Raw genomic sequence first — 25,455 nt, forward strand, 5'->3', positions numbered from 1 at the left:
TTATGTTTTTTACTACTATATAAAAAGGTTACCTTAAACAAGAGTGAAAAAAGTCAAATGTCTACCCAAAAATGAAGCCAAGTAAATAATTTTAGTCCAAAGAAAACTACTGTGAAAGAATTTAACATGTCGTGCCGTATTTTGCACAAAAAAGCTGCAAGCTAGACTAAAAGAAATGCAAATACATGGAAAGCAAAATAAAGACCGAGGAGAAAGAGCAAGTTTGGTGAAAGATCATGAATTCATGTTTTAAACAAAAGTTGCAAATTGAGGGGTGCCTGGGTGGCTCAGTTCTTAAGCATCTGCCTTCGGCTCAGGTCATGATCCCAGGGTCCTGGGATGGAGCCCCATACTGGGCTCCCTGCTCCGCGGGAAGCCTGCTTCTCCCTCTCCCACTCCCCCTGCTTATGTTCCCTCTCTCACTGTCTCTCTCTGTCAAATAAATAAATAAATAAAATCTTTAAAAAAAAAAGTTGCAAAGTGATGGCCCGTAACAGCTGAATCCAAACTTAGACATGTTTATTTGGCCTGCACAATTCCAGTATTTTAAAATCATTTGAATTAGTTGCCAATCAACCAAAAATCTTAGATTTCACATAAAAATTATTTCTCCAAAGACCTCATCACTTACTCCTTTTGTTACACACAATTAGCCTATATTACCTATCTGGCCTCTGTAGGAATCTGAATTTGCAGACTGATTTTTACAGGAATCTGCAGTGCCTGGCACGTTACCTATTACAGTGAAAGCTTTTCAGCCATCACAACACTATTTTACCTTTGTATTCCCCTATACTATAATTAATGCCTGGCATATAACAGATACTTAATAGATTATGAGTTCACCAAGAAAAAAAATACAGGTTATCCAGATGGAAATGTCGTAAAAGCAAGTGGAAATAAGTCGATGGAGTTGGGTTGAGAGAAAGACTGGAAATACCAATTTGGGAATACTACTGTATAGGACACTGATGAAAACATAGAATTAAGAAAATACAGATGTGGGAAAGAAAAGTAGGCACTAAGGGAACCATGGAAAACACTTTCATTTGAAAGTTAGAGAAAAAGGATTCAGTAGAAAAAACAGAACAGCAGTCTGAAAAACCACAAGAGAGCAAAGACACTGAGGTCACAAAAGCTAATGGAAAGACTAAAATACTTAACAGCATCAAGATGAAAGAGAAACCACAGGGTAGAGACATTTTAAAAAGACATGCAGCAGGGCGCCTGGGTGGCTCAGTTGGTTAAGCGACTGCCTTCGGCTCAGGTCATGATCCTGGAGTCCTGGAATCGAGTCCCGCCATCGGGCTTCCTCCTCAGCAAGGAGCCTGCTTCTCCCTCTGACCCTCTCCCCTCTCAAGTACTCTCTCTCTCTCATTCTCGCTCTCTCAGATAAATAAATCTTTAAAAAAAATAAAATAAAATAAAAAGACATGCAGCAAACAGGAGATCACTGCTGCTCTCTCTGAGAGCTTATGAAGAACCAGTACCATATCATCTTCCTACTAAGTAACCTCCTCCATCTCTCTACTGTATAATGTAGCACCATAAAAGGAATGAACAATTAATAAAAGCTAATGTATATAAACATATACACTGTTATATATAATATATACACGGTTAACAATAGCCCTCTTGATGAATGTTTTACTAGATCTAGTCACAAAAATAAATTCTGAAGACAGAAAAACACTAAGAAAAAGAATATACATTACATTTACATATTATATATTAATTATATGTTGAATACATGTATTTACTATCATTATATATAATAATTATATAAAGAGTTTTCTCAACAGTTTACTTAGTATCAATGCTTACCTGACACATCTGTTTCTCAATTTTGTCAAGTAAGAGCCTTGGAATATTGATAGCAACATTAGTTCCATCTAAAGTATACTGGTTAACAAGATTAAGGACTGCATTAACAACTTCTCTTTCTTTTTCAAAATACATGAGTGTTTCGTTCACTGAAGCCCACAAAGACCGAACCTTTGAAAACAAAGACAAAGTCTATACATAATCTGTACATATATCAAAGAAATGTAAAATACAAATATATGCTCACTCTCTGGAACAAATGAAGTATTCCCGTAATGATTTCTGGTGAGAAAATTAATTAACTGTCTAAAAGCACTGATACTGGGGCTCCTGCGTGGCTCAGTGGTTAAGTGCCTGCCTTCAGCTCAGGTCATGATCCCAGGGTCCTGGGATCGAGCCCCGCATCGCGCTCCTTGCCCAGTGGGGAGTCTGCTTCTCCCTCCCTCCCCACCAAATGTGTTCCCTCTCTCACTGTGTCTCTCTCTGTCAAATAAATAAAATCCTTAAAAATAAAAATAAAATAAAAGCACTGATACTACTTCCAAAGGGGTTTTAAAACTAAAGAATTTCTCAGGAGAAAAAAAAAATAATTTCTCAGGAGAATTAAGCCCACCATGATTTTCAAAACAAATCTAAGAAACTTCATACTACCAAGATGCAATTACGACTTCCTGTGTTTTGACATGCCACCAATCTAACAGAAACTTCTGAGGCAGGGACAGCTGGGTGGCTAGGTCGGTTAAGCGTGTGCCTTCGGCTCAGGTACGATCCCAGAGTTCTGAGATCAAGTCCCGCATCAGGCTCCTTGCTCAGCAGGGAGCCTACTTCTCCCTCTCCCTCTGCCCCTCCACTCGGCTCATGATCTCTCTCAAATAAATAAATAAAATCTTAAAAAAAAAAAAAAGAAAGAAAGAAAGAAAAAGAAACTTTTCAGGGAGAAATGAAAAATTTTTGGGAGGAGAAAAAAAATTACACATCAATTTTATAAAAGTCACTCAAGTTTCAAAAGGTTAAAATATGAAAAACCATGCTTCTTTAAAAGCAAAGAATCTTAGGCATATACTAACCCGTCTATGTTCATTAAATGCATGTGTAAGAATGTTTATAGGTGGTAGCTACACTCGTGATCACAGTGTAACAAAGAGTTGTTCAATCACTATGCCCTATACCAAAAACTCACATAACATTGTGTGCCAACTATACTTCAATTAAAATAGTAAAAAAATTTTTAAAGGATGTTCATAGCATTTCTATTTGTAATAGTTAGAAACTGCAATTAACCCAAACATCTACGTAGAGTTAAAAAAAAAAAAACATATGTTGTGCTATATTCATAAAACACTACATAGCATTGGGAATGAACACACCACAACCCACACACACAACAGCTCAGATAAAACAGCATGAGTCAAAGAAGACAAACACAAAAGAATATATTCTATATACTCCCCTGTATATAAAGCTCAAGAAGAGGCAAACTCATCTTTAATGGAAAAAGGGAGAAAAGTATTTACTCTTGGGGGGGAAATGGTTGTAAATGAAAGGAGGCCTGAGGCTTCTGAGCTAATGTTCTGTTCCTTAAACTCTATGCTGCTTACATACGCTTATTCACTTTGTGAAATTTTATCAGGCTAGACACTTATGACTATTGCACTTTTTTGTACATATGTGATGCCTTAAAACAATTTATAAAGGTGGGAGGTGGGCAGGGAAATACAATAATTATACCCATGATTGTGTTTGTGTCTTCCCATGGTACAAGGTAAAGTTGTCCCCAAAGAAGACTCATTGGCTAGGAGTCTACAGGTTTACAGGAGGACATTTCCTTGGTGGACAAAGATCCAGGATCTGGTTCTCAGATTTTTTGTTTGTTTGTTTGTTTTTAGATTTTTACTTTTATCTTGTTGATGGATAAAAAAATTGACCGCACTCAGGGAAAGTGAACATTAACCAAAGTCAGGAGAGATCAATGTGAAAACTTTTAAACAGGTTTCACATCAACCTACTAAATTTACAATCAAAGATACCATGTTCAGTAACAGAAGTATTCATAGTCACGAAGCTGGACGATCCATGAAGGAAGTGATTTTGCCTCCTCACTGCTGTAGCTCTAAATCTAGAATGCTTGGCACATGGCAGGTGGTCAATAAAAACTCACTGAATGGATGAATAATTATTTCCTGAGGAGGGGGACTCACCTTTTCCAGTGACAAACTGTTTGGGAAGCCAAATTAACACTCAAAGCAGCTCAGTGATCATAAAAACAGAACAAAAAGCTTGAGAGATTTCATCTAAACACAAAGGCCTAAGAAAACACTCCAATCTCACATCAAAGCCATCCTCTGAAAACCTCAGATTATTTTTTTTTTGAAGATTTTACTTATTTATTTGACAGAGAGAGAGAGACGGCGAGAGAGGGAACACAAGCAGGGGGAGCGAGAGAGGGAGAAGCAGGCTTCCTGCAGAGCAGGGAGCCCAATGCGGGGCTCGATCTCAGAACCCTGGGATCATGACCTGAGCCGAAGGCAGATGCTTAACAACTGAGCCACCCAGGCGCCCCAAACCTCAGATTATTTACGTCTGCCAGATTCCTCCCTATTGCCAAGCCAGCTTCAATGGGACTTCTCATTTTTCTTCCATATTTACCATCTCCCTTCAGTTAACATACTTTATTCACATAAATTAATACTGATTAAGTTACAATCAAGCTGAACTTTTAACCATATTTAAAACTGCTTTTCTATATATTTAGTCTTATAAGTTAATTTTTCCATTATATTCACACTTTTTAGAGGCACCCTATTGATACCTTTCTATATCACTTATTAACACGTTTAAAAAAAAAAGTAAGTTTTACAAAACAAATGACAAAAACAGAGAATATAAGAGTCCAATTAAGTCAGTCAACATTGCACATCACAAAAGTAAGAAAGATTAAATTTCTCCCTTAAAATATAAACAGAAATATAAAAAGTTACCTCACCTTTTGGATTTTCTCTTGTATATTACTTTGGTCATCATAGGGTTCCATCCTAGTTAAAAAATAAATGATTTCATTAGTCTTTTTTTTTTTTTAAATCTCATGCTAATTTACCACCAAAAGAGCGAACTGATCTATAAATCTACCCACTAACAACCATTTCAATTAAAAACAAAAATAAAATTCTAGCTCAAAGCAATAAATTTTTTTACAGATTTCATTTATTTGACAGAGAGCGAGACAGCACAAACGAAGAGAGGCAGAGGGAGAAGCAGGCTCCCCACCGAGCAGGGAGCCTGACACAGGGCTCGATCCCAGGACCCGAGGATCATGACCTGAGCTGAAGGCAGACACTTAACTGACTGAGCTACCCAGGCACCCCAAAAGCAATAAATTAGAAGACCTGGACTAGGAATCAGAATTATGTTCTAATCCTATGGGACTCAGTTTTCTTACTGGTAAAATGCAGGAGCTGACTAAGGCAACTTCCAGCTCTGATCTAAGTCACTTACTTTTTTATTTCGTTTTGCTGCTCCATACATTCCGATCTCAAATTTCGTACTTGTTTAACTGACAATCTGTAAGAAAACATATAAATGACAACTATAATTCCATTACAATTAACTGGTATAGACCACTTTGATATTTTCCCCATCTCTTATCTTTGCTTAAGGCCTCTAAAGACTACTCTTCCAAATACACCCAGCAGCCAGCTAAAGGAGTCTCGACTTCCTTCAGGAGTTACAGGAATGATCTAATATACAGGTTGCTCTTGAGATGGACCAGGACTTCTTGGCTCATATACACTGTCTTCAAATAAAAATGCTGGAAGTAAGACTACTCTGCTCTCTTATCCTTGTCACACATACTTAGGGGATAAATTTAAATGTTACCTACGACAGGCGACATTGTAGTTTCAAGGTAATTTCAAAGGATTTTCTAGTTTTCACAAGAGATGACACATTTAAAAAGTTGTCTTACTGTAGTTGTTTATAATCATATAAAATTAGACACACTCTATTTCTTGAAAGTAGGAACCTTGCTTGTCTTATTTAATGCTGTAGGACCATGCCTAAACAATATTTGGCACACAGAAGTAACTCAAAAAAAAAAATTTGCTCACAATGCCAAACCACATACAGCTATTTATATTTAAATTTAAAATAATAAAAAACTCAGTTCCTTAGTCATATTAGATACATTTAAAATGTTCAGTAGCAATGCATGACTATTGGCTACTATGTTGGATAATGCAGTTATATAGCATTTCCATTATCACAGAAAAGTACCACTGGACAGAGGCATTCCCTAGACATAGAGTTCCATTTGGTATGGTTGGCTTCCTCCTCCGACAAAGGAAGACTCCCACTGTCTCATCTGACTAGAAGACTGACTAATCCTGTCATCACAAATGCAACGTGTCTTCCTTTGGGTATGAACTTCATCATACTTAGAACAGGCTGGATTGTTTTGTGCCTACTTCTTAATAAATTTTATAAAGTGGAAAAAAAATTGCTGACAAGAGGAACCTAAATATAACTAGATGAGAAGGTTAAAGAAACTATGGAATACCTACTTGATGCAGTATCTACTTAATGGATACTCAACAGACTATTTAGATACTAAAAGGAATATATTTTAGAAAATTTTAAAAATAAAAATAATTTTGAATTAATAAAAGCAATTACTATGGCAATATGGAAAAATTTACAGAATATGAAGAGAAAAATAATACAAAATAGAATGAGCACAATAATTACAGCTTAAAAATATATATCCATGTTAAAAAAAGAAAAACACCTAAGATACTGAATTTTTAAACTAAGGTAATATTTTCCTTTGCTCTAAAGTTTTATGTACAGTATGCGCAGTTTTAAAATACCGTATTCAGAAGTTATCTGGCTTTGGGGCGCCTGGGTGGCTCAGTCATTAAGCGTCTGCATGCAGCTCAGGTCATGATCCCAGCGTCCTGGGATTGAGCCCCGCATCAGGCTCCCTGCTCCTCAGGAAGCCTGCCTCTCTCCCTCTCCCACTCCCCCTGCTGTGTTCCCTCTCTCCCTGTGTCTCTGTCAAATAAATAAAATCTTAAAAAAAAAAAGAAGAAGAAGTTATCTGGCTTTAAAATGAAAAGAGGACACGAAGGGGTTCTGTGGTAGGCATGGATTACTGCCACTGAAGGTACACTAATGACATCTGTTCAAGAAGAAAGGAATTTTCATTTTCTTTTGGGAGGGGTGGGGGAAAAAGAGAGAGAGAGCACGAGAGAGGGGCAGAAGGAGAGAGAGAGAGAGAATCTTAAGCAGTCTCCACACCCAGTGCAGAGCCCTGAGCAGGGCTAGATCTCACAACCCCGAGATCACAACCTAAGCCAAAACCAAGAGTCAGATGCTTAACCAACTGGGCCACCCAGGCACCCCTGGAATTTTCATTTGCTATCAATGTATTACTTACTGTGCATTTTCCTGATACTTTCGGGTAACGCAGTCTTCTCTTTGCAAAACATGTAAAAATCTATTACGTGCTACATGGCATCTGGCAATGCATTTGTGCATATCTTGTGGCTTTACATTAAATGTCTCGGTAAAACGTATAGAAGAATCTACATGGAAAACAAATGAGATCATAGAATTTATCAAATATCAAACATCAAATATTTGAAACTAATTTTAAGAGACTAACAACTCATACAACGAACAACTATGTGGTATGCCACATAAACAGATACAACTAATTTTAACAAAAGCAAGGAAACCTATTTTCAAGTAGGCAACTAAAAAAGGGTATCTGAAGTTGAGTTGTTTTATGTAATTAAAAACTCTGAAGTCTATCTGTTCCAAATAATTCTTATTATCAAAGCTTGATATATCCATGAACAAATACATTGTTATACACAAGCAACTTCTTAAAAAGATCTTTTCACAAAAAAGAAAATCAATTAAAAGAGATGAGGTGAGATCACACCTCCTTTGCTGCCATCATCTTATTTTTCTATCTAGTAAGACCAACAGGACAACCAATCAAAACCAGTCTCCACTTCTCAAATAACTCTTGCCTATGTTACTAATGATCAAAGCAGACCCTGATAACAATCCATCCAAACATTTCACGGTCCACATTTTTAGCTATAATAAATCCTACTTTAAGATGGCTCAATACAATAAGGAGATATTCTGGAAAACAGGGACCACTCCACTGCACTTAACATTACTAATCCAGGTGCCAGTGCTACCCCAAAGAAACCACAAATTCTAAGTATTTAACCGGGGATGAGTTCACTGAATGTAGAAGTCATCTAGACACTAAACATGTTGACTGGAATTGCTTTAAATCAGAAATAGGAAATAGGACAACCCATGCTTAGAAGCCTTATGCACAGGGCGCCTGGGTGGCTCAGTCGTTAAGCATCTGCCTTAGGCTCGGGTCATGATCCCAGGGTCCTGGGATCAAGCCCCGCATCGGGCTCCCTACTCAGCGGGAAGCCTGCTTCTCCCTCTCCCACTCCCCCTGCTTGTGTTCCTGCTCTCGCTCTGCCAAATAAATAAATAAAATCTTAAAAAAAAAAAAAAGAAGAAGCCTTATGCACAACAAACTCTTGCTAAATCCAAACATACATATTTCATATAAAATACTTTGGGCTACGTGTAATGGAGTAGACCATCTATGAAAAGAAAAACTGGTAACAATGCTTATGCTGCATTAAATTTTAAATATGCAAATACTTATACAGCAAGATCACATGTATAAGATTTTAAAAATCATGCACATGGGGCGCCTGGGTGGCTTAGTCGTTAAGCGGCTGCCTTCGGCTCAGGTCATGATCCCAGGCTCCTGGGATCGAGCCCCGCATCGGGCTCCCTGCTCAGCAGGAAGCCTGCTTCTCCCACTCCCCCCCCGCCCCGCTTGTGTTCCCTCTCCCACTGTCACTCTCTCTCTGTCAAATAAATAAATAAAAATCTTTAAAAAAAACATGCACAGAATATAAACTGGAAAAAAAGGTTTACATATCACATCATAGAGAAACGATAGTAATAAATAAGAGCTCCTATAAATGAAAAAAGCAATAACTTAAGAGAAAAATGGACAACAATTATGAATATAGAGTACAAAAAGAATACAAATTGCTCTTAAATATATGAAACAATTTTCAGTCTAACTAAATAAGAGAAATACAAATTAAAACCACCCTGAGATTCCATTTTAACCTTCAGATTAAAAAGATAAAAATGTCTGGCCACACACAGTGTTGCTGAGCCTCTGGGAAAACAGAAATTCTCTGGGAAAACAGAAATTCTCCATTCACTGGTTGTCCAATATCTACAGAAAACACTCTGATAATAACTAGCAAATTACAATGCACAATTCCTTTGACCAAGCAAATAGTCTTCAGGAATTACATACATACATACATACATACACACGACACACACACACACACACACACACACACACACACCATATATACCTATATATGTGCATATGTATCTATGTACATATATATATGGTGTGTGTATGCATGTGTATGTGTATAAATATGTAATACATGTGTACATATATGTGTATATATACTTGAACACACAAAGTCATATATATATATAAAGCTTATCACTGTAGCATTGTATTTGTAGCAAAAAAAAAAAGTGGGGGGAAGCCAAATGTTGGTCAACAAAAGACTGGTTAAAAAAACCTATTATGGGGGCGCCTGGGTGGCTCAGTCGTTAAGCGTCTGCCTTCAGCTCAGGTCATGATCCCAGAATCCTGAGATCGAGCCCCACATCGGGTTCCTTGCCCCAAGGGAAGCCTGCTTCTCCCTCCCCCACTCCCCCTGCTTGTGTTCCCTCTCTCGCTGTGTCTCTCTCTGTCAGATAAATAAATAAAATCTTAAAAAAAAAAAAAAACCTACTATGGTATATCATTTAAATATGCAGTTCTAAAGACAGAGAATAAAGAAGCTCTCTGAACTGATATGAGATGATCTCCAATATACACTGTTGTGTGTATCCAACTTTTTTTTTTAAAGATTTTATTTATTTATTTGAGAGAGAGAGAATGAGAGATAGAGAGCACGAGAGGGAAGAAGGTCAGAGGGAGAAGAAGACTCCCTGCTGAGCAGGAGACCAATGTGGGACGCGATCCCGGGACTCCAGGATCATGACCTGAGCTGAAGGCAGTCGCTTAACCAACTGAGCCACCCACGCGCCCCAATATCTACTGTTGTGTGAAAAACACAAGAATCAAAACCCAATGTATGTCACCATTTAAGGTTTAAAAAAACGTATGTAGATATATATATATATATGTCTGTATTTTTGATTGATTACACTAGTTGTTCCTATAAAGGTAAATTAGGTAGAGAAATTTTTCACTTTTTGATTTTTGAATCATGAAAAATATTACTTACTTAAAATAATAAATATGTATAGAAATAGTATGTGCAAGGAAAAAAAAAACTAGAAGAAAATACACCAAAATGTCAGCAATGGTTGCTTCTAGAAATTGGAAGATGGATGGGGCTTTATTGCATCAACTTTTCTGTATTTGCCTATCCATGTTTTATTACCATAAACCAATCAAACAAAACAGCATATTTAATAAACTTCAAAGAGCATTCTTTTCAGTCTTAGCTTAAAAATCAAATATTTTGTTTCTATGAATTAGGAAACAGATCAAACCCCTTTGAAACAGTAATTTCTAACAAAAAAATTCCAACACACTGACAGTAGCCAAAGTAAACCTAACACAACACAACATTTAATACAATGTATTAGATGCGAACTATAACCTGCAAGTCTAATTTAATTTAGCCCTCTGGCTAGTTCTGTGAGGTCAGTAAGTTAGGAATGCTTTCCATGGTTTTAAAGGGTTGTATTTAAAAAAAAAAAAAAAAAAAACCCACAAAGAGGTATAAGTGAAAGAGACCCTATATAGTCCCCAAAGCCTAAAATATTTACTATCGGACCTTATATAGAAAATGTTTCCCACCCCTATATTAGAACATAATAAAATTAGGGCGCCTGGGTGGCTCAGTCATTAAGCGTCTGCCTTCAGCTCAGGTCATGATCCCAGGGTCCTGGGATCAAGCCCCGCATCGGGCTCCCTGCTGGGCGGGAAGTCTGCTTCTCCCTCTCCCACTCCCCCTGCTTGTGTTCCCTCTCTCGCTGTGTCTCTGTCAAATAAATAAATAAAATCTTTAAAAAAAAAAAACATAATAAAATTATCTGAATAGTTACTTACGTTCATTAGAGGCTTTCAAACTACAGTTCCAGTAGAATATTAACTATTACCTTGTGAGGTAATTTAATGTTTTTATCTTACCTTGCTTTATTAAAATCTCTTTATGAATTACAAATTATGAAAAACAGTAAAAATTTAAAACTCAAAACAAAAAAAATTCCTACTAAAAATTTAACTTACTTTTAGAATGGGTTTTTATATATTTTATTGCAACAAATCTTGCAAAATGATACATCAGATGAATAAACTTAGGACCACCAGGAGAAAGAAATAGGGACCCAACAACTTGAGGAAAGCTACTTCCACATTCCACCTATGAAAAAAAGAAATCAGATGATTTGAAGATCTTATCAATAATAACCTTCTCAGTAATAACCATAATTCCAGGGCACCCCAGTTGCACAGATGGTTAGGTATCTCTTGGGTTTTGGCTCAGGTCATGATCTCAGGGTCATGAGATCGAGTCCCACTTCTGGCTCTGTGCTCAGCACAAACTCTGCTTAAAATATCTCTCTCCCTCTTCCTCTCCTCCCCCTACCCCATGCCTCACACGTGCTCTCTCTCAAATAAATAATAAATCTTTAAAAATAATAGTAATAATAATAGCCATAATTCCTATGTAGGATTATTCCATTTGAACCAGAAGTTGAATATCTGAATCCTTCTTAACTCTTGGTGGACTTAGTCACAAAAAAATAATTATAATAGGGGCGCCTGGGTGGCTCAGATGGTTAAGAGTCTGCCTTCGGCTTGGGTCATGATCCCAGGGTCCTGGATCAAGCCCCGCATCGGGCTCCTGGCTCAGCAGGGAGTCTGCTTCTCTCTCTCCCTCTGCCTCTCCCCCTGCTCATGCTCTCTCTCTCTGTATCCCTGTGTCTCAGATGAATAAATAAAACCTTTAAAAAATAGTAATTATTAGTATTATTATAATATAAAGCCACAATTATTGATACTATATGGGGATACAAGCTAAAGTATTCTATCATCAAAAAGTTTTCTTTAAACAAAAACTATGACATAAACTCCCAGGAACTCAGAAACCTATTTCCAATGCATCTTAGGCAGCAAAGATGGTTTCCTAGAAATATGCAGAATCCTAACCAAAAACCATCAAAAATATTATTGTAACAAATATTTCCTGGCTATTATACTGTTAGCATAAAAGCATTAAAAAGATTTCACCTCCAAAAAATTAATGTACGATTATACTTCAATAAAGCCAAAAATAAAATTTAATGTAGTTTTTAACTTTATTTAAGTTTACACCTTCCAGAAAGAGAATACTTACAGAAATCTTTTTTAACCATTCATAGCAATGTTTCCGGAATTCAGTGTCACTCTTTTGGTCAAATGGAGGCCAACAAAGCCTTAAAAACAGATATAAAAGCATTAGAATTATGAACAAAAAAACTCAGCCAAATTTTCAAACATGAAACTTATGTCCTATACTAGAAACATTAATACTAAATGAACCAAGGCTAACATTTGTAGATTTCAACTAAAGAAGGACACCAACCTGTGAGAAATTGGGTCTTTTTCTTTATAAGTTACTAGAAGGTTGAGTTCAGTTTACTACAAATCATCAGTGTATAATATGTTAAATGAAGGAATGAATCACCATTAAAATTACTACAAATCAGCTAAAGAAGACAACACTCTCAGTGGATTCACTGGACTAATGCAAAAAGATGGTATAAATAAATTAGTATGTTAAGCCTGGGGGGAAAAAAGAGAGAGAGAAACATAAAGGGTTGCACAAGAAGAGCACAGAAGGAATGACATGAGAGCTTTGGACTCCTAGAGATAACCCATATCACAGTCAGTGTGTGCTGTTTTGTGGATAGACAATATATAAAATTATTGAAAAGTTTTGCCTCTGTTTTAGTCAAAAATAATAGACTTAAAATTTACCTATTGGGGCTCCTGGGTGGCTCAGTCGTTAAACATCTGCCTTCGGCTCAGGTCATCATCCCGGGGTCCTGGGAGCAAGCCCCGCATCGGGCTCCCTGCTCGGCGGGAAGCCTGCTTCTCCCTCTCCCACTCCCCCTGCTTGTGTTCCCTCTCTCACTGTGTCTCTCTTTGTCAAATAAATAAATAAAATCTTTAAAAAAAATTTACCTATTGTTTCCCCTGAAAAATTTTTATTCTGAGGCATAATTATTTGTTTAGGGCCCCATTTTTTAAGATTTCTATGTCATAACATACATTCTATAGTCATATAAAAAATTAAGTATGCATGGAAAAAAAGGACTAAAAGGCTAGAATGTCAATAGTGATATTTTCTGGTTGGTGAGTTTAAGAGACACAGCGAGAGAGGGAACACAAGCAGGGGGAGTGGGAGAGGGAGGAGCAGGCTTCCCGCGGAGCACGGAGCCCGATGCGGGGCTCGATTCCAGCATCCTGGGATCACGACCCAGCTGAAAGGAGATGCTTAACGACTGAGCCACCCAGGCGCTCCTGACCCTGAGCTTTTCTATTTAAGAGGATAATAGCACAATATAAATATTAAAACAAATTTTAACATTTTTTCTGGTGGTAGAAGCCCCAAAATCACCTGCAAAATAACTTGGAACCAAGGTTTAGTGGTATTCATGTTTTTATCTCCTTTGACTATTTAATATTCAACAGTATCTAACATTAGACTAAACTTAATAGGAATGATTTTCACCTACAGCACTTGACACTTCTATGTATCACTGACAAAAATAAGGATTTAGAGCGCCTGGGTGGCTCAGATGGTTAAGCGTCTCCCTTCAGCTCAGGTCATGATCCCAGAGTCCTCGGATCGAGTCCCGCATCGGGCTCCCTGCTCCTTGGGAGCCTGCTTCTCCCTCTGCCTCTCTCTCTCTCTCTCACGAATAAATAAATAAAAATAATAATAATAATAATAATAATAATAATAAGGATTTAGAGAGGGCGCCTGGGTGGCTCAGTCATTAAGCGTCTGCCTTCGGCTCAGGTCATGATCCCAGGTTCCTGGGATCGAGTCCCACATCGGGCTCCCTGCTCCGCGGGAAGCCTGCTTCTCCCTCTCCCACTCCCCCTGCTTGTGTTCCTGCTCTTGCTGTCTCTCTCTGTCAAATAAATAAAATCTTTAAAAAAAAAAAAAAAAAAGGATTTAGAGACACCTAAAAAGTAAAAATAGACAAAACAAGTAACATTGCCTACAGGAAAAGGAGTAAGGTAGGGGGCAATCAGCAAAAAAACAAAAAAAAAGTAATGCAAAACTACATAGATAGACTGGTACCAATTAACTGTTCTGCCTAATAATTGTGACTAAGAAGAACGTTAGGAATTAATTTTATAAAACAAAAGTCTTATCTATGAAATAATCAATGATTTTAAAATATATGATTTTAAGATAAGTACCAAAGAAAAATCACTCAGATTTACAAAGGTTAAACACTAAATTTATAAGACTCAAACCTGACTTTTGTGACATGCATTCATACTAGTGAAAGGCCAAAGTCGAAATTCTGGCTTATATCAGAGCATACTCCCTTTTCAAATTTGAGAATGACTACTTACAAAAAGGAAATAAAATAACTTGACTCACTTGAAAACTTCTTTAGTGAGAGACTGGTCCAGCGTTTGAAACAAAAAATAAGAAACGATTTGAAAGGCATCACGGTTCAACTTGTCAAACATGTTCCTAGTAGTTTAAAAAGAAATAGAAGCAGGAAAAAAAAAAAGGAAAATGGTTAATAAAACTAAACAGCATCAAAAGCTGTGTAAGAGTTTAACACAAATTAGTATTTTTCATTCTCTTCAAGAGGGCAAATTACTTTTTTATTCATGTACATTTTTATAAATCATTAAGAAAAACAATAAGCTTTTATTTTCTATTCCAATAATACTGATCAAAGAGAAAACTGGAAGAACTTCCTTTATCGCAAAAATATTCTACAAAAAGAAAAGGAAAACCTAATTAGGTGGAGAGAAAACCATGGCCTACGATATGCTGAAGATGATACAAACCAACTTTTACCAAATAACAATAAAAATAGCTACCAATAGTTTATCATTTCCCAGGTATTATTTTAAGCCTTTTACAGGCAATAACTCATCTCCTTTTCACCACAATCATGAAGTTAAATACTGTGCTAGCTGCTTTACTATGGATTAATTCTAATGGCATCCGATTGTAGTTTAATTATTCTCATTATATAGGTGAGAAATTTTTAAATTTAGAGAGGTTAGATAATTTGCCAAAACTATCCAAAATCATATAATTGGGAAGTGGAAGAGCAGTGATTTGAAATGTGTCATCTGACCCCAGAGTCCAGGGTCTTTACCATTTACATTCTAACCCCAGAACCACCCTATTTATATAATGTAATTCTACCAACTCTTTTAAAGTTTTGATTGTCCTGATTTTCCTAACTAATCAAGACAAGCCTAAAAAAATACAATTATGTTAAAAATAACAACAACAACAAACTAAACCTTATAAGAAATGCTACACAGCTATAAGGAATCAAGAGTTAACCCAAGGGCAGTATGGCAGCCACGGGCGAGAGTCATCAGCCACTGTTCTAAGAGGGATGTCCACTCCTCACACCCCTGTGTCTAGTAAGACAGAAAATTCAGGCTTGAGGGACTGCCAGAGCCTGGAGGAGAGTTTTCTAAACTTCATCTACAGCAACAACCTGCTGATGAAAAGGATCCACCTCAAGATATCCCGTTCTGCTGCATGGCCCACCTGCAGGATTTTAAACTACACTTTGGCAATCCCCAAGGCAAAACAAGTCAAACTTGGCACAGAGATATAGCCACCATCTTCCAAAGTCCTGGCAGTGAAGTATGAGTAGTAGTAGGGGAAATGGGGAAAAAAAAGCAATTTAAGTTCTCCGGATAAGTGAAAAGGGGATAAAAATGGAGCACATATCCCAAAAGAAGTTAAAGTTTACACTCAAGAAGGAAAAGAACCTGTCAAAGTTATCAGATAAAAAATTGTAACAGCCCTCCCCCATTACTCTAGTATAAAAATGTCACCTGCATGGGTGCAAAACAGAATAGTTCACCACTAGAGTATTAAAAGAAGTTAAAAGCAAAAGAAGCAAATAACTATAAAGAAAAGGTCTCAGAAGAAACTGAGGACATTATCAAAAAGAGCGGGGGGAAGTTCATTAGAACATAATAGAATATACCTAAGGATATTCTCTCAATGTGCTAATATAAAATATTTTTAATACTTAGAACAGAGATCTGAGATATTTCCATGTTCAGTACATTTTCAACAATTATCTGTAGGGATAGCTCAATTGGGTGATTCCTCATTTTCAGACTCTAAAAAGAAACTGGCTTAGGGGCGCCTGGGTGGCTCAGTTGGTTAAGCGACTGCCTTCGGCTCAGGCCATGATCCCAGGGTCCTGGGATCGAGCCCTGCGTCGGGCTCCCTGCTCAGCAGGAAGCCTGCTTCTCTCTCTCCCACTCCCCTTGCTTGTGTTCCCTCTCTCGCTGTGTCTCTCTCTGTCGAATAAATAAATAAAATCTTAAAAAAAAAAGAAAAGAAAGAAACTGGCTTAGGAGTTAGGCAATTACAAAAGGATCTGTGAGGCACTGGAATGCACAACAAAATATAGGGGAGTACTCCTCTGAACAGATAAAGCTTTGTTCTCGAGTTGAAAAAAAAGAGTTAAGATTAAAGTTCCCATGCTTATCCATAAGTCAAACAACTCTTGTCCTTGAAATGTTTCTATTCCTCAACAAACACAAAGGAAGATCCTTCCTTATCATCTCTCAAGCCTGATATTTTTTCACATAGTATCCTGTTGTCTTCGCTTTGACACTTATTATAAGTGTCACACACATATAAGATATTTGTTGAAGGTTTGTTCATCCGCTAGACTGAAATTCTGCAAGGGGAGAGTTTATGTCTATTCTGTTCACCACTGTGTACCCAAATCATATATATGTGAATTTAAAAATCTAAAAAAGAATTAAGTAAATTTGACAATACATTCTCATGCCTGAAGCATTTTAAAGAGGACACCTGTTTCAAAATGATAGATCCCTCCCAACAACCCACTGAAATGACTCTAAGGGATAATCTATGACAGTGCTGGGGAGGAGGGAGCCAAGCACTTAACAGATTTTAACCAATTTTCAAAGGCAGAAAACAGACTGCAGTTGGAGAGAAAACTCGAGTTGCTAAACACTGGACAGAAGGATGCAGTGGCAATGGTAAGCATTCTCAGTGGAAGCCTGGAGAAGCTTCAAGCTTCTCTGCCAGTACAGAGAAAATGAAACTATACTGTGGGCAATTAAATGATGTGAAATAACTGGACTATTTATTAATACATAATTATAACTTTATAAATGCTATCCACTGGTTGTCAATTTTTAGAATAGGCTTCTAGACAAAGCACTTCTACATGTAAATAATAATAACTTCTAAACAAATAGTTAACTAGTAAAAATTATGGCTCTAACCTTTGACAGTAAAACAGCATACATTTGAAAAAAGTCAAAAAGAAGGCAGGGGAGGGCAGGGAAGTGCAGGGGAGCTAATGAATTATCTTATAAATAATAACTACTTTCATTATGAAATTACATAGTGGGGAATGACGAGATCCTTTGACACATACATCAAGAAATAGATGTCTAAGCACGTTATTAGAACAGTGCTACTGGAAGAACTGAAATAACAATCTGAAAAGTCAAAAGAGGGAGAACAGGAAATAGCCTATGTATCTCAAATTTCTCTTGGGCTATAGTGGGAAAGATAATACTCCCTAAGTTGATAAGTTTACATTCATAAGTACATACAAAGTATCTAAATTTATGATCATAACTATTATATTAGTGACAAACCAGGAAGGGATTTTTACTTTCCATCTTAATACCCTTTTCTACTATTTTTTTCTGAACTACGGAATGGCTCAGTTTGCTAATTCAAAAAGTAAAAATTGTAGGGGCGCCTGGGTGGCTCAGTTGGTTAAGCGACTGCCTTCGGCTCAGGTCATGATCCTGGAGTCCCGGGATCGAGTCCCGCATCGGGCTCCCTGCTTGGCGGGGAGTCTGCTTCTCCCTCTGACCATCCCCCCTCTCATGTGCTCTCTCTCTCTCTCTCTCATTCTAATAAATAAGTAAAATCTTTAAAAAAAAAAAAAAAGTAAAAATTGTAGAGAACCACCACCTTGAAAGGCTCCTTGAGTCCTAAAGCCGTTGAACATACTGTTCTCACATCCTTCCACGACCAACTCGCCAACCCTCCCTGGACTTCACAGACCACCCAGCATCACCACTAAAGGATTAAGCTGTCCCTCCAGGGGCGCCTGGGTGGCTCAGTCGTTGGGCGTCTGCCTTCGGCTCAGGTCATGATTCCAGAATCCTGGGATCGAGCCCCCCATCGGGCTCCCCGCTCCGCGGGAAGCCTGCTTCTCCCTCTCCCACTCCCCCTGCTTGTGTTCCCTCTCTCGCTGTGTCTCTCTGTCAAATAAATAAATAAAATCTTTAAAAAAAAAAAAAAAGCTGCCCCTCCAGTCTTGCCCGAATTGCAGACACGACCCCCTTACAAAGCGTTCCTGGCACGGTTCCGTGATTGATAGTTTCTGCCACCAGGTTGGCAGCCACAAGGAGCAAGGGCTTTGCAGCCAGTGCTGGCACACAATAACCGTTGGACTACTTGAGTCATCACCCTGCGAGGTTCGCGAAAGGGTGGGTCACAGCAGCGCGTCCCCGCTCGGATTCCCCCGCCCCAGCAGCCCCGGTTCCTTACACTCCGAGGTGCGTGTGCGACACGATCTTTCCGCAGGCAATGGTGGCCGGGCCTGGCTCGAAACCGAGCGCCTGCAGATACATCCAGAGATGCTCCTTCTCGAAAGAGGTGACCCAGATCGAGCTCATCTTCGCTGTCAGGCAGTATCACTGCAAAGGAAGTAAGCACAGGCCCAAACGACTCAGAGGGCCTTCAGGCTCCCTCCCTACGGGCAGCCTGAGGTAGCGGCGGCCCCTCCATTGCCACCACCTGTTCCTCTCTCGCCCGCAGCCATGTCGCCTCAAATGGCCATAAAGTCTCAGGGAAACGGAGCCTTTAACGGTACTACGGCACAGCTGCCTAAGCGAGGCCTACAAAAAACAAGACTCCCGCGCTTCCGGAAAAGCGGTAAGCGCTGGCGCTGCCTGGCTTCCGGTGGAGGAGGGACTTCTACGGCCGACTATATTTCCCGCCATGCAATGCACCCGGTTCTCTATCTCTTCCCGTCAGGCCCAGCCGAAAAACTACAAAACCCACAGTGCATTGCGTTGCCAGCAAACTCTTTTGCGCTTGCGTAACTTCAAGCGCTATCTTGGCTAGAGCCTCGCGATTTCGCGCTTTCTGACGTCTTGTGTCTGTGGTTCCTTGTGCTCCTATAGGTCGATTTCGTCAGATAAAAAAAATGTAGCTTTAGGACTGTGGCTCGGCGTAGTAAAAAAAGCATTGGGTTCCATCCTAACCTATCTCAGTAGCTGTGAGATGTAACGACATCTAACCACTAAGCCCCAGGTCTGTTATTAGTGAAATCTTGCATGCCCTCAAATGCTGAATGTTCCTTTCATCTTCATGCTGTAAGTATCTGGCTCTCCCCTAAGCAAACAGCTTCCCCCTGCAGCCCTCTCCACTGACGACTGTTTTCTCTCTCGCATCCTGGAAATGGGGTGGGTAGCCTACTCATTTCTCATTGCCACTTCTGGCAATTACTGCTTCCCTAAAACCAGCTCCTTTGAATATTATGTTTTCACCCACAACTCTTGCTTTCGGAGGTTATGTATTAAGATTTGGTGCTGGACCTCATTTTCAGAAGATTTAGACTTAATTGTTTCTCCAGCGTTCCTCTTAGGGTAATTTTTGGTGATTTCCATATCTATAGGTGACCTTTCAATGCCCCGGCCTCTCAGTTCCTCCACCTCTTCTCAGCTCTCTGGCCCCTTTCTCTCCTTGCCAGATTTATCTGGCAGAACCCAAATCCCTATTAAATCCAGTTGTCTGCCTACCCCACACGTGCAACTTAGCCCCTGAACACGATCATGATGCCTGTTGTCATTCAAACTTCATGACACATGGGATCTTAGGCCTGACCTCTCCACCCTGTTTTTCCTAAATCTCACTCTCCGTACAATTATACATCTTTTCTTCCCTTACTCCAACACTTCTTTCCCCTCCTCTCAGTGTCTTTTGTCCTAGTTAATAGATGCTTCCAGAAAAAACCTTCTACCAACAATTTACCAACCTGCCTATGTCTCTGCCCATATAGTCTTCCTTCTCTCTTATAATCTAGCTGTATCAAGATGTGCCTCCCTAAGATTAGTCCTTTGATTATTCGATGGGTCATATTCCTTTTCTCCTACTCAAAGAGTTTGCTCCAGCGTTTGTCCTTTATTCCCCCCTGCATCACCAATTCTTCCCATAAATATACAGACATGCTATGCTATCTTCCATTGTTTAAAGAAAAATAATTCCTTTGACCCCAATGCCTTCTAGCTACTATTCCATTTCTTATTACAGAAAAATTTCTCCCGGGACGCCTGGGTGACTCAGTCACTTAAGCATCTGCCTTTGGCTCAGGTCATAAGCCCTGCAAGGAGGGGGGGGCGGGGGGAGTGTTCTTGCTCAGCAGGGAGCCTCCTTCTCCCTCTGCCTGCCTTTACCCCTGCTTGTGCGCGCTCTCTCTCTCTCTCTGACAAATGAATAAATAAAATCTTAAAAAAAAAATGTTCTCCCAAAAGTTTTCTATACCCACCTCACCACTAATAGTAACTTGCCAAGTCCACTTATATCAATTAGTTTCTTTAGTTGCAAGCAGCAAAACTGCCTCTGAGGGGGCTTTATTCGATGGGTATTAAGTAGCATAAATAAAGAATGCGAAGGCCAGAGAATAAGGTTCAGAAAATGGCAAATTCATGTGCCACTCCACTCAGATTTATATGCCAGCAATCTCATTTACATTTTTAAAAATAGCTTAATATATTATTCTAGGTGAATGCCCTTATAACTACCACCAAGGACAAGAAATAAAACTTTTCCAGCCATCCCAGAAACCACTCCTTTCCCAAGAAAAGAACCACCATTCTCACTTTTATAGTAATCACTTCTTTGCATTGTCTTATAGTTTCACCACTTAAATATGCTTCTCTAGACACTGTATTTCAGTCTTATCCTTTTTATACTTGGCTTGCCTCCTTCTTCATTTTTTTTTTCAGTCTTTCCCGGATTTGTTTTTTTTTTACTAATATCACTTAATATACAGGCTTTCCTCCATCCTCCCCTACTCCTTTTTTTTTTCCTTACATCTTTTCTATTGAGGAACTGGGGCTATTTGACCTGAATAATATCCCTTAGTCTGGGTTTTACTGATTGCATCTTTGCTGCAGTTCAACATGTTCTTCTGTCTCTGTCCTCTGTATTTCCTTCAAATCAGCACCTGGATCCAGAGGATTGATGAGATTCAGGTATGATCCCTTTGGCAAGTCGAGGTGATGGTTGGTTTATGTTGTTTCATCAGGCTGCACATAGCTTTATTTATGCCATTGACAGGCATTGATGCTAAATGCCTAGATCTATTAATTTACTGGGGATTGCAAAATGTCAAAATTTTAATTTAATATTTGTTAGGAACTGAATGTTGGTGCCTCCCTCCCCCCAATTCCTGTGTTGAAACCCTACTCCTCAATGTGATGGTATTAGAAGGTGGGGCCTTTGGAAATTAATTAGGATTAGATGAGGTCATAAGCGTGGAACCCTCCTGAACAGGATTAATGCCCTTACAAGAGTCACAGGAGAGCTTCCTTACTTTCTGCTCTTTCGTCTCTGTATTTGAGGATACAAAGGGAAGTGAATTCTGCAAACTTGAAGGGTCTTCACCAAAACCCAACCAGGCTGACACCCTGATCGCCAACTCCCAGCCTCCAGAGCTGTGAGAAATACATGTTTGTTGTGTAAATCACTCAGTCTAAGGTAATTTATTATAGCAGTCCAAACTGACCAAGATACCATTTCTTTTTCTTCTGTTAGTAGCAATGTTTTTATGATAGAAATTTTCCCTCATTTACTATTTTATCTAGTGGTAAAGATATAAGGAAAAATAGGGCACCTGGGTGGCATAGTCAGTTGGGAGTCCAACTCTTGGTTTCTGCTCAGGTCTGATCTCAGTGTCGGGCTGCACACTCAGTGTAGAGTCGGCTTGGGACTCTTTGTCTCACTCTCTGCTCCTTGCATCCTCTCCAAAAGAAATAAATAAAATCTTACTATATATATATATAAAGAAGGACAAATTGTTGATTCTTTCCCTTTATTTAACAGTTAACAGGGTTTGCTGTCATCCCCTGAAGGTGACCAATTAAATTGTTTATATGCATAATGATATATTTGGACGTTTAAGGGGGGTTCAATCTATTGCAATTATTATCCTTATTGAAGTTCAAATTGTCCTATCTCTAGACAATGGGAAACTCTTCAAATTGGTTTTCTTGTCATCTGGAATAGCAAGAGATTCAAGGATCATCTTGTATATTTTCTGCCTCAAACCTGTAACCAGCCATTTCTCCAAGAAGCCCTAATTTTTTTAGTGGGAAAAGGCATTTCAAAACTACTATTTGGACACTAGGGATGCTCACAACTACTGGGTCAACCATTGTTTCTACAATTTATTTAATAATTTATTTAACACTATTCTGTGCCAGGCATTGCTCAAAGCTTTTCACAAATGTTGTTTATTCTTCATAACAAACCCTACTATTATACCCGTTTTACAGATGAGGAAGCAGAGGTACAGGGAAATTAAGTAACTTGTTTAAAGTCACACAACTAGTAAGTGGCAGAGCCAAGATTAGAACTCACAGTCTTTACTCATTGTGATATACTTCTCCTAGTTGACGTATTTTCAATCAGATGCCCACCCCTAGACTAGGAGAAACAAACAAATAAAAAAAAAAACCTAACCTGCAGACCTACTGAGACACCCCCATCCTGGGAGGCCAAAAATAAAAACAAAAGTGTCCACTACATCAGTATTAAAAAAAAAATCATTCTGATTCAAGATTATACAGCATAATTTTTATTATAGGCATTTCAATGATTAAATTTTGAAGAATTACATGAAATTACATATGCTGCAGAACTAGGATCTCTTACAAACGTTTAGACCAATTGGAGTTTCATTACAATTAAGACCAAGTAGCCAAAAAAAAAAAAAGATTGTAACCCACAAGAGATTAATCCCCAAAGCCTCAGGAATAAACACATGAGCAAGCATGAAGTTTAATGTAACATGAATTGTGTATTCAGCCAAAAGGAGTGTTTTCCTGTTAGTTATTCAGCGTTTTGCCCTGAGAGGACTCAGAGCCATTAGCATGTGAGTGATCTGATCCATCCTCTTCTTCCAAAGCTATAATATCTGGAATTTCATCAGTCTCAGATGTCAAGTCTATGGCAGTGAAATCAAATACCTGAAAAAGAAGAATCTTGGATATTAAAGCAAACACTAATGAAGTGCGCTGTCAGGTCCAGCTCATGGAGACACGACTGCGTGTGAATGAAACTTACTTTCTCCATAGACGTGCTTTCTGACAAGGTGTTTATAGTCTTATTCCCACAATTCACTCATACTATAAAAGCACTAGGGAAACTTCTCTTTGAAAGGAAACTAACTAGTGTGGAACCTACCAAATGAAAGCTTTTTTTTTTTTTTAAGATTGTATTTATTTATTTGAAAGAGAGAGATACAGCAAGAGAGGGAACACAAACAGGGGTAGTAGGGGGGGGAGAAGCAGGCTTCCCGCAGAGTAGGGAGCCCAATGCGAGGCTCCATCCCAGACCCTGGGACCATGACCCAAGCTGAAGGCAGACGCTTAATGGCTGAGCCCCCCAGGCGCCCCTGAAAGCTTTTCGAAAATACAAAATATCAAGCCTTTCTGGTTATTCATCTATTAATCTACTATTCTATTAAAAAAAGTAATGCTCCACTGTTCTCATAAGTCTGACTTACAAACATAAACCCTTTGGGAAATGTCTAGGAACTGAGGAAGGAAAAGGTCTTTTAATAGTTGAAGTAGCCATCACAGAGTCCTAGTATTCTCTGCAGAGGCAAGGCTTTCAGGGATAAGAAGTTCTATTAACTCTTCCTTTACCTGAAAATCTGATAAGCTAAGTGATGTTTCCTAGCCAACAGCAGATTAGAAGCAGAAAATTAGTGAGGCCTAATAAATTACTAAAGGCTGGAAGCTTGACAGCAGAGAAAAAGTTAGCTAATCACCTAATAGAGGCAAAATAACTAACAACAAAAATCCATCAAAACACAGACAGAGGGGGAGGAAGGAATGAGGAGTCATTGTTTAATAGGTAAGAGTTTATGCTTGGTACGATTAAGGTCTAGAAACGTTAAGTGGTAATGATGGCACAACATGGTGAAGGTACCTAATGCCATGGAATTGTACACTTAAGAATGGCTAAAATGGTAAATGTGATGTGGTGTATATCTCACAATTAAATAGTAAAAACAAAACAAGAGGAAAAACAGACAATAAGAAGGAATCTTGTTTATTGTACTTTTCCCTACGAATTCAGGTGCTCAGAGAAATGTCTGGTCTGAGTACAAACTTCTACCATTTGTTGCTGAGGCTCTCAGTTTGGGCAGATCTAACTGCATTCTAGCTATTTATGGATGTTGACTTTGCAAATAGTCAATGCAACCTGACATCCACAAAAGCCAATAATGCTTTTACAAATTCATTCAGAACATCAGCCAGACAAGCCAACTATTGCAAGTTGAGCCTTATTAGTTAAAAGATATGGCTGACTTTCTCTCTTCTGAACTATCTCTACTAACTGTATGTTTTAACATCCAATATCATTTTATTTGTTTTTAACAAATATATAATAGAACAGGAAGCTACAACACAAGAAGATTCAGGCAGAGAAATTTTCAGGCCCCAAACAAGGAGGCAAGCTGCAGCTTTCTCCTATCAGAGAGTGCTAGGGGGGCACCTGGGTGGCTCAGTCGGGTAAATGGCTGCCTTCGGCTCAGGTCATGATCCCAGGGTCCTGAGATGGAGCCCCGCATCGGGCTCCCTGCTCAGCGGGAAGCCTGCTTCTCTCTCTGCCTGCCACTCCCCCTGCTTGTGCTCTCTTTTTCTCTCTCTAATAAATAAATAAAATCCTAAAACAAAAAAGTGCTAGAACAGAAAAAATACTTGCCCTTTGACATCAGTAGACAGCAAACTAAATCCCCATCCTACCACCTCTTTTCAACCTGTTCCTCACCTCTCACGTGAGGAAAATACCTAATTCATTTGGTTACAGATGAAGAATGAATGTAGAAGGAGCCTAACTTGTAAAATGTGCTCAAGAAACAGTAGCTTTTATTTTCATTAGTTCCTTAAAGACCAACACAAACACACACACACACACACACACACACACACACACACACACACACACA

The 25,455-nt window shown here is 38.7% G+C and overlaps 2 protein-coding genes and 1 pseudogene across 7 annotated transcripts in view; 1 reads left to right on the forward strand and 2 right to left on the reverse strand.

The window, feature by feature from the left end:
- Positions 1-19,161, reverse strand: part of HAUS6 (HAUS augmin like complex subunit 6) — a 42,238-nt gene extending 23,077 nt beyond the window's left edge. Inside the window, exons 1-8 of one of the 2 annotated variants that reach the window (XM_025887832.2) lie at positions 18,759-19,161; positions 14,592-14,687; positions 12,324-12,402; positions 11,216-11,348; positions 7,256-7,403; positions 5,317-5,382; positions 4,808-4,856; positions 1,825-1,995 (exon numbers count right to left, since the gene is read on the reverse strand). In XM_025887832.2, coding sequence (XP_025743617.1) covers positions 1,825-1,995; positions 4,808-4,856; positions 5,317-5,382; positions 7,256-7,403; positions 11,216-11,348; positions 12,324-12,402; positions 14,592-14,687; positions 18,759-18,886 — 870 coding nt within the window. In that variant the 5' untranslated portion in view covers positions 18,887-19,161. Of the gene's footprint in view, positions 1-1,824; positions 1,996-4,807; positions 4,857-5,316; positions 5,383-7,255; positions 7,404-11,215; positions 11,349-12,323; positions 12,403-14,591; positions 14,688-18,176; positions 18,481-18,758 lie in introns of those variants that run through there. The other variant, XM_073880851.1, reaches the window with a different exon arrangement.
- Positions 15,580-16,175, forward strand: LOC112836239 (gamma-glutamylcyclotransferase pseudogene; annotated as a pseudogene).
- Positions 19,162-23,050: 3,889 nt separating the features above from the next.
- The window catches only part of PLIN2 (perilipin 2), an 18,164-nt gene continuing 15,759 nt past the window's right edge, over positions 23,051-25,455 (reverse strand). For all 5 annotated transcript variants that reach the window (XM_073880855.1, XM_073880853.1, XM_025887846.2 and 2 more), the window contains exon 9: positions 23,051-23,464. In XM_073880855.1, the coding sequence (XP_073736956.1) occupies positions 23,324-23,464 (141 nt within the window). In that variant the 3' untranslated portion in view covers positions 23,051-23,323. The remainder of the gene's footprint in view (positions 23,465-25,455) is intronic.

The sequence above is a fragment of the Callorhinus ursinus genome, unplaced genomic scaffold (assembly GCF_003265705.2).
Source record: "Callorhinus ursinus isolate GAN/ISIS: 27379988/994484 unplaced genomic scaffold, GSC_fseal_2.0 scaffold39, whole genome shotgun sequence".
In the NCBI taxonomy this organism is placed as follows: domain Eukaryota; kingdom Metazoa; phylum Chordata; class Mammalia; order Carnivora; family Otariidae; genus Callorhinus; species Callorhinus ursinus.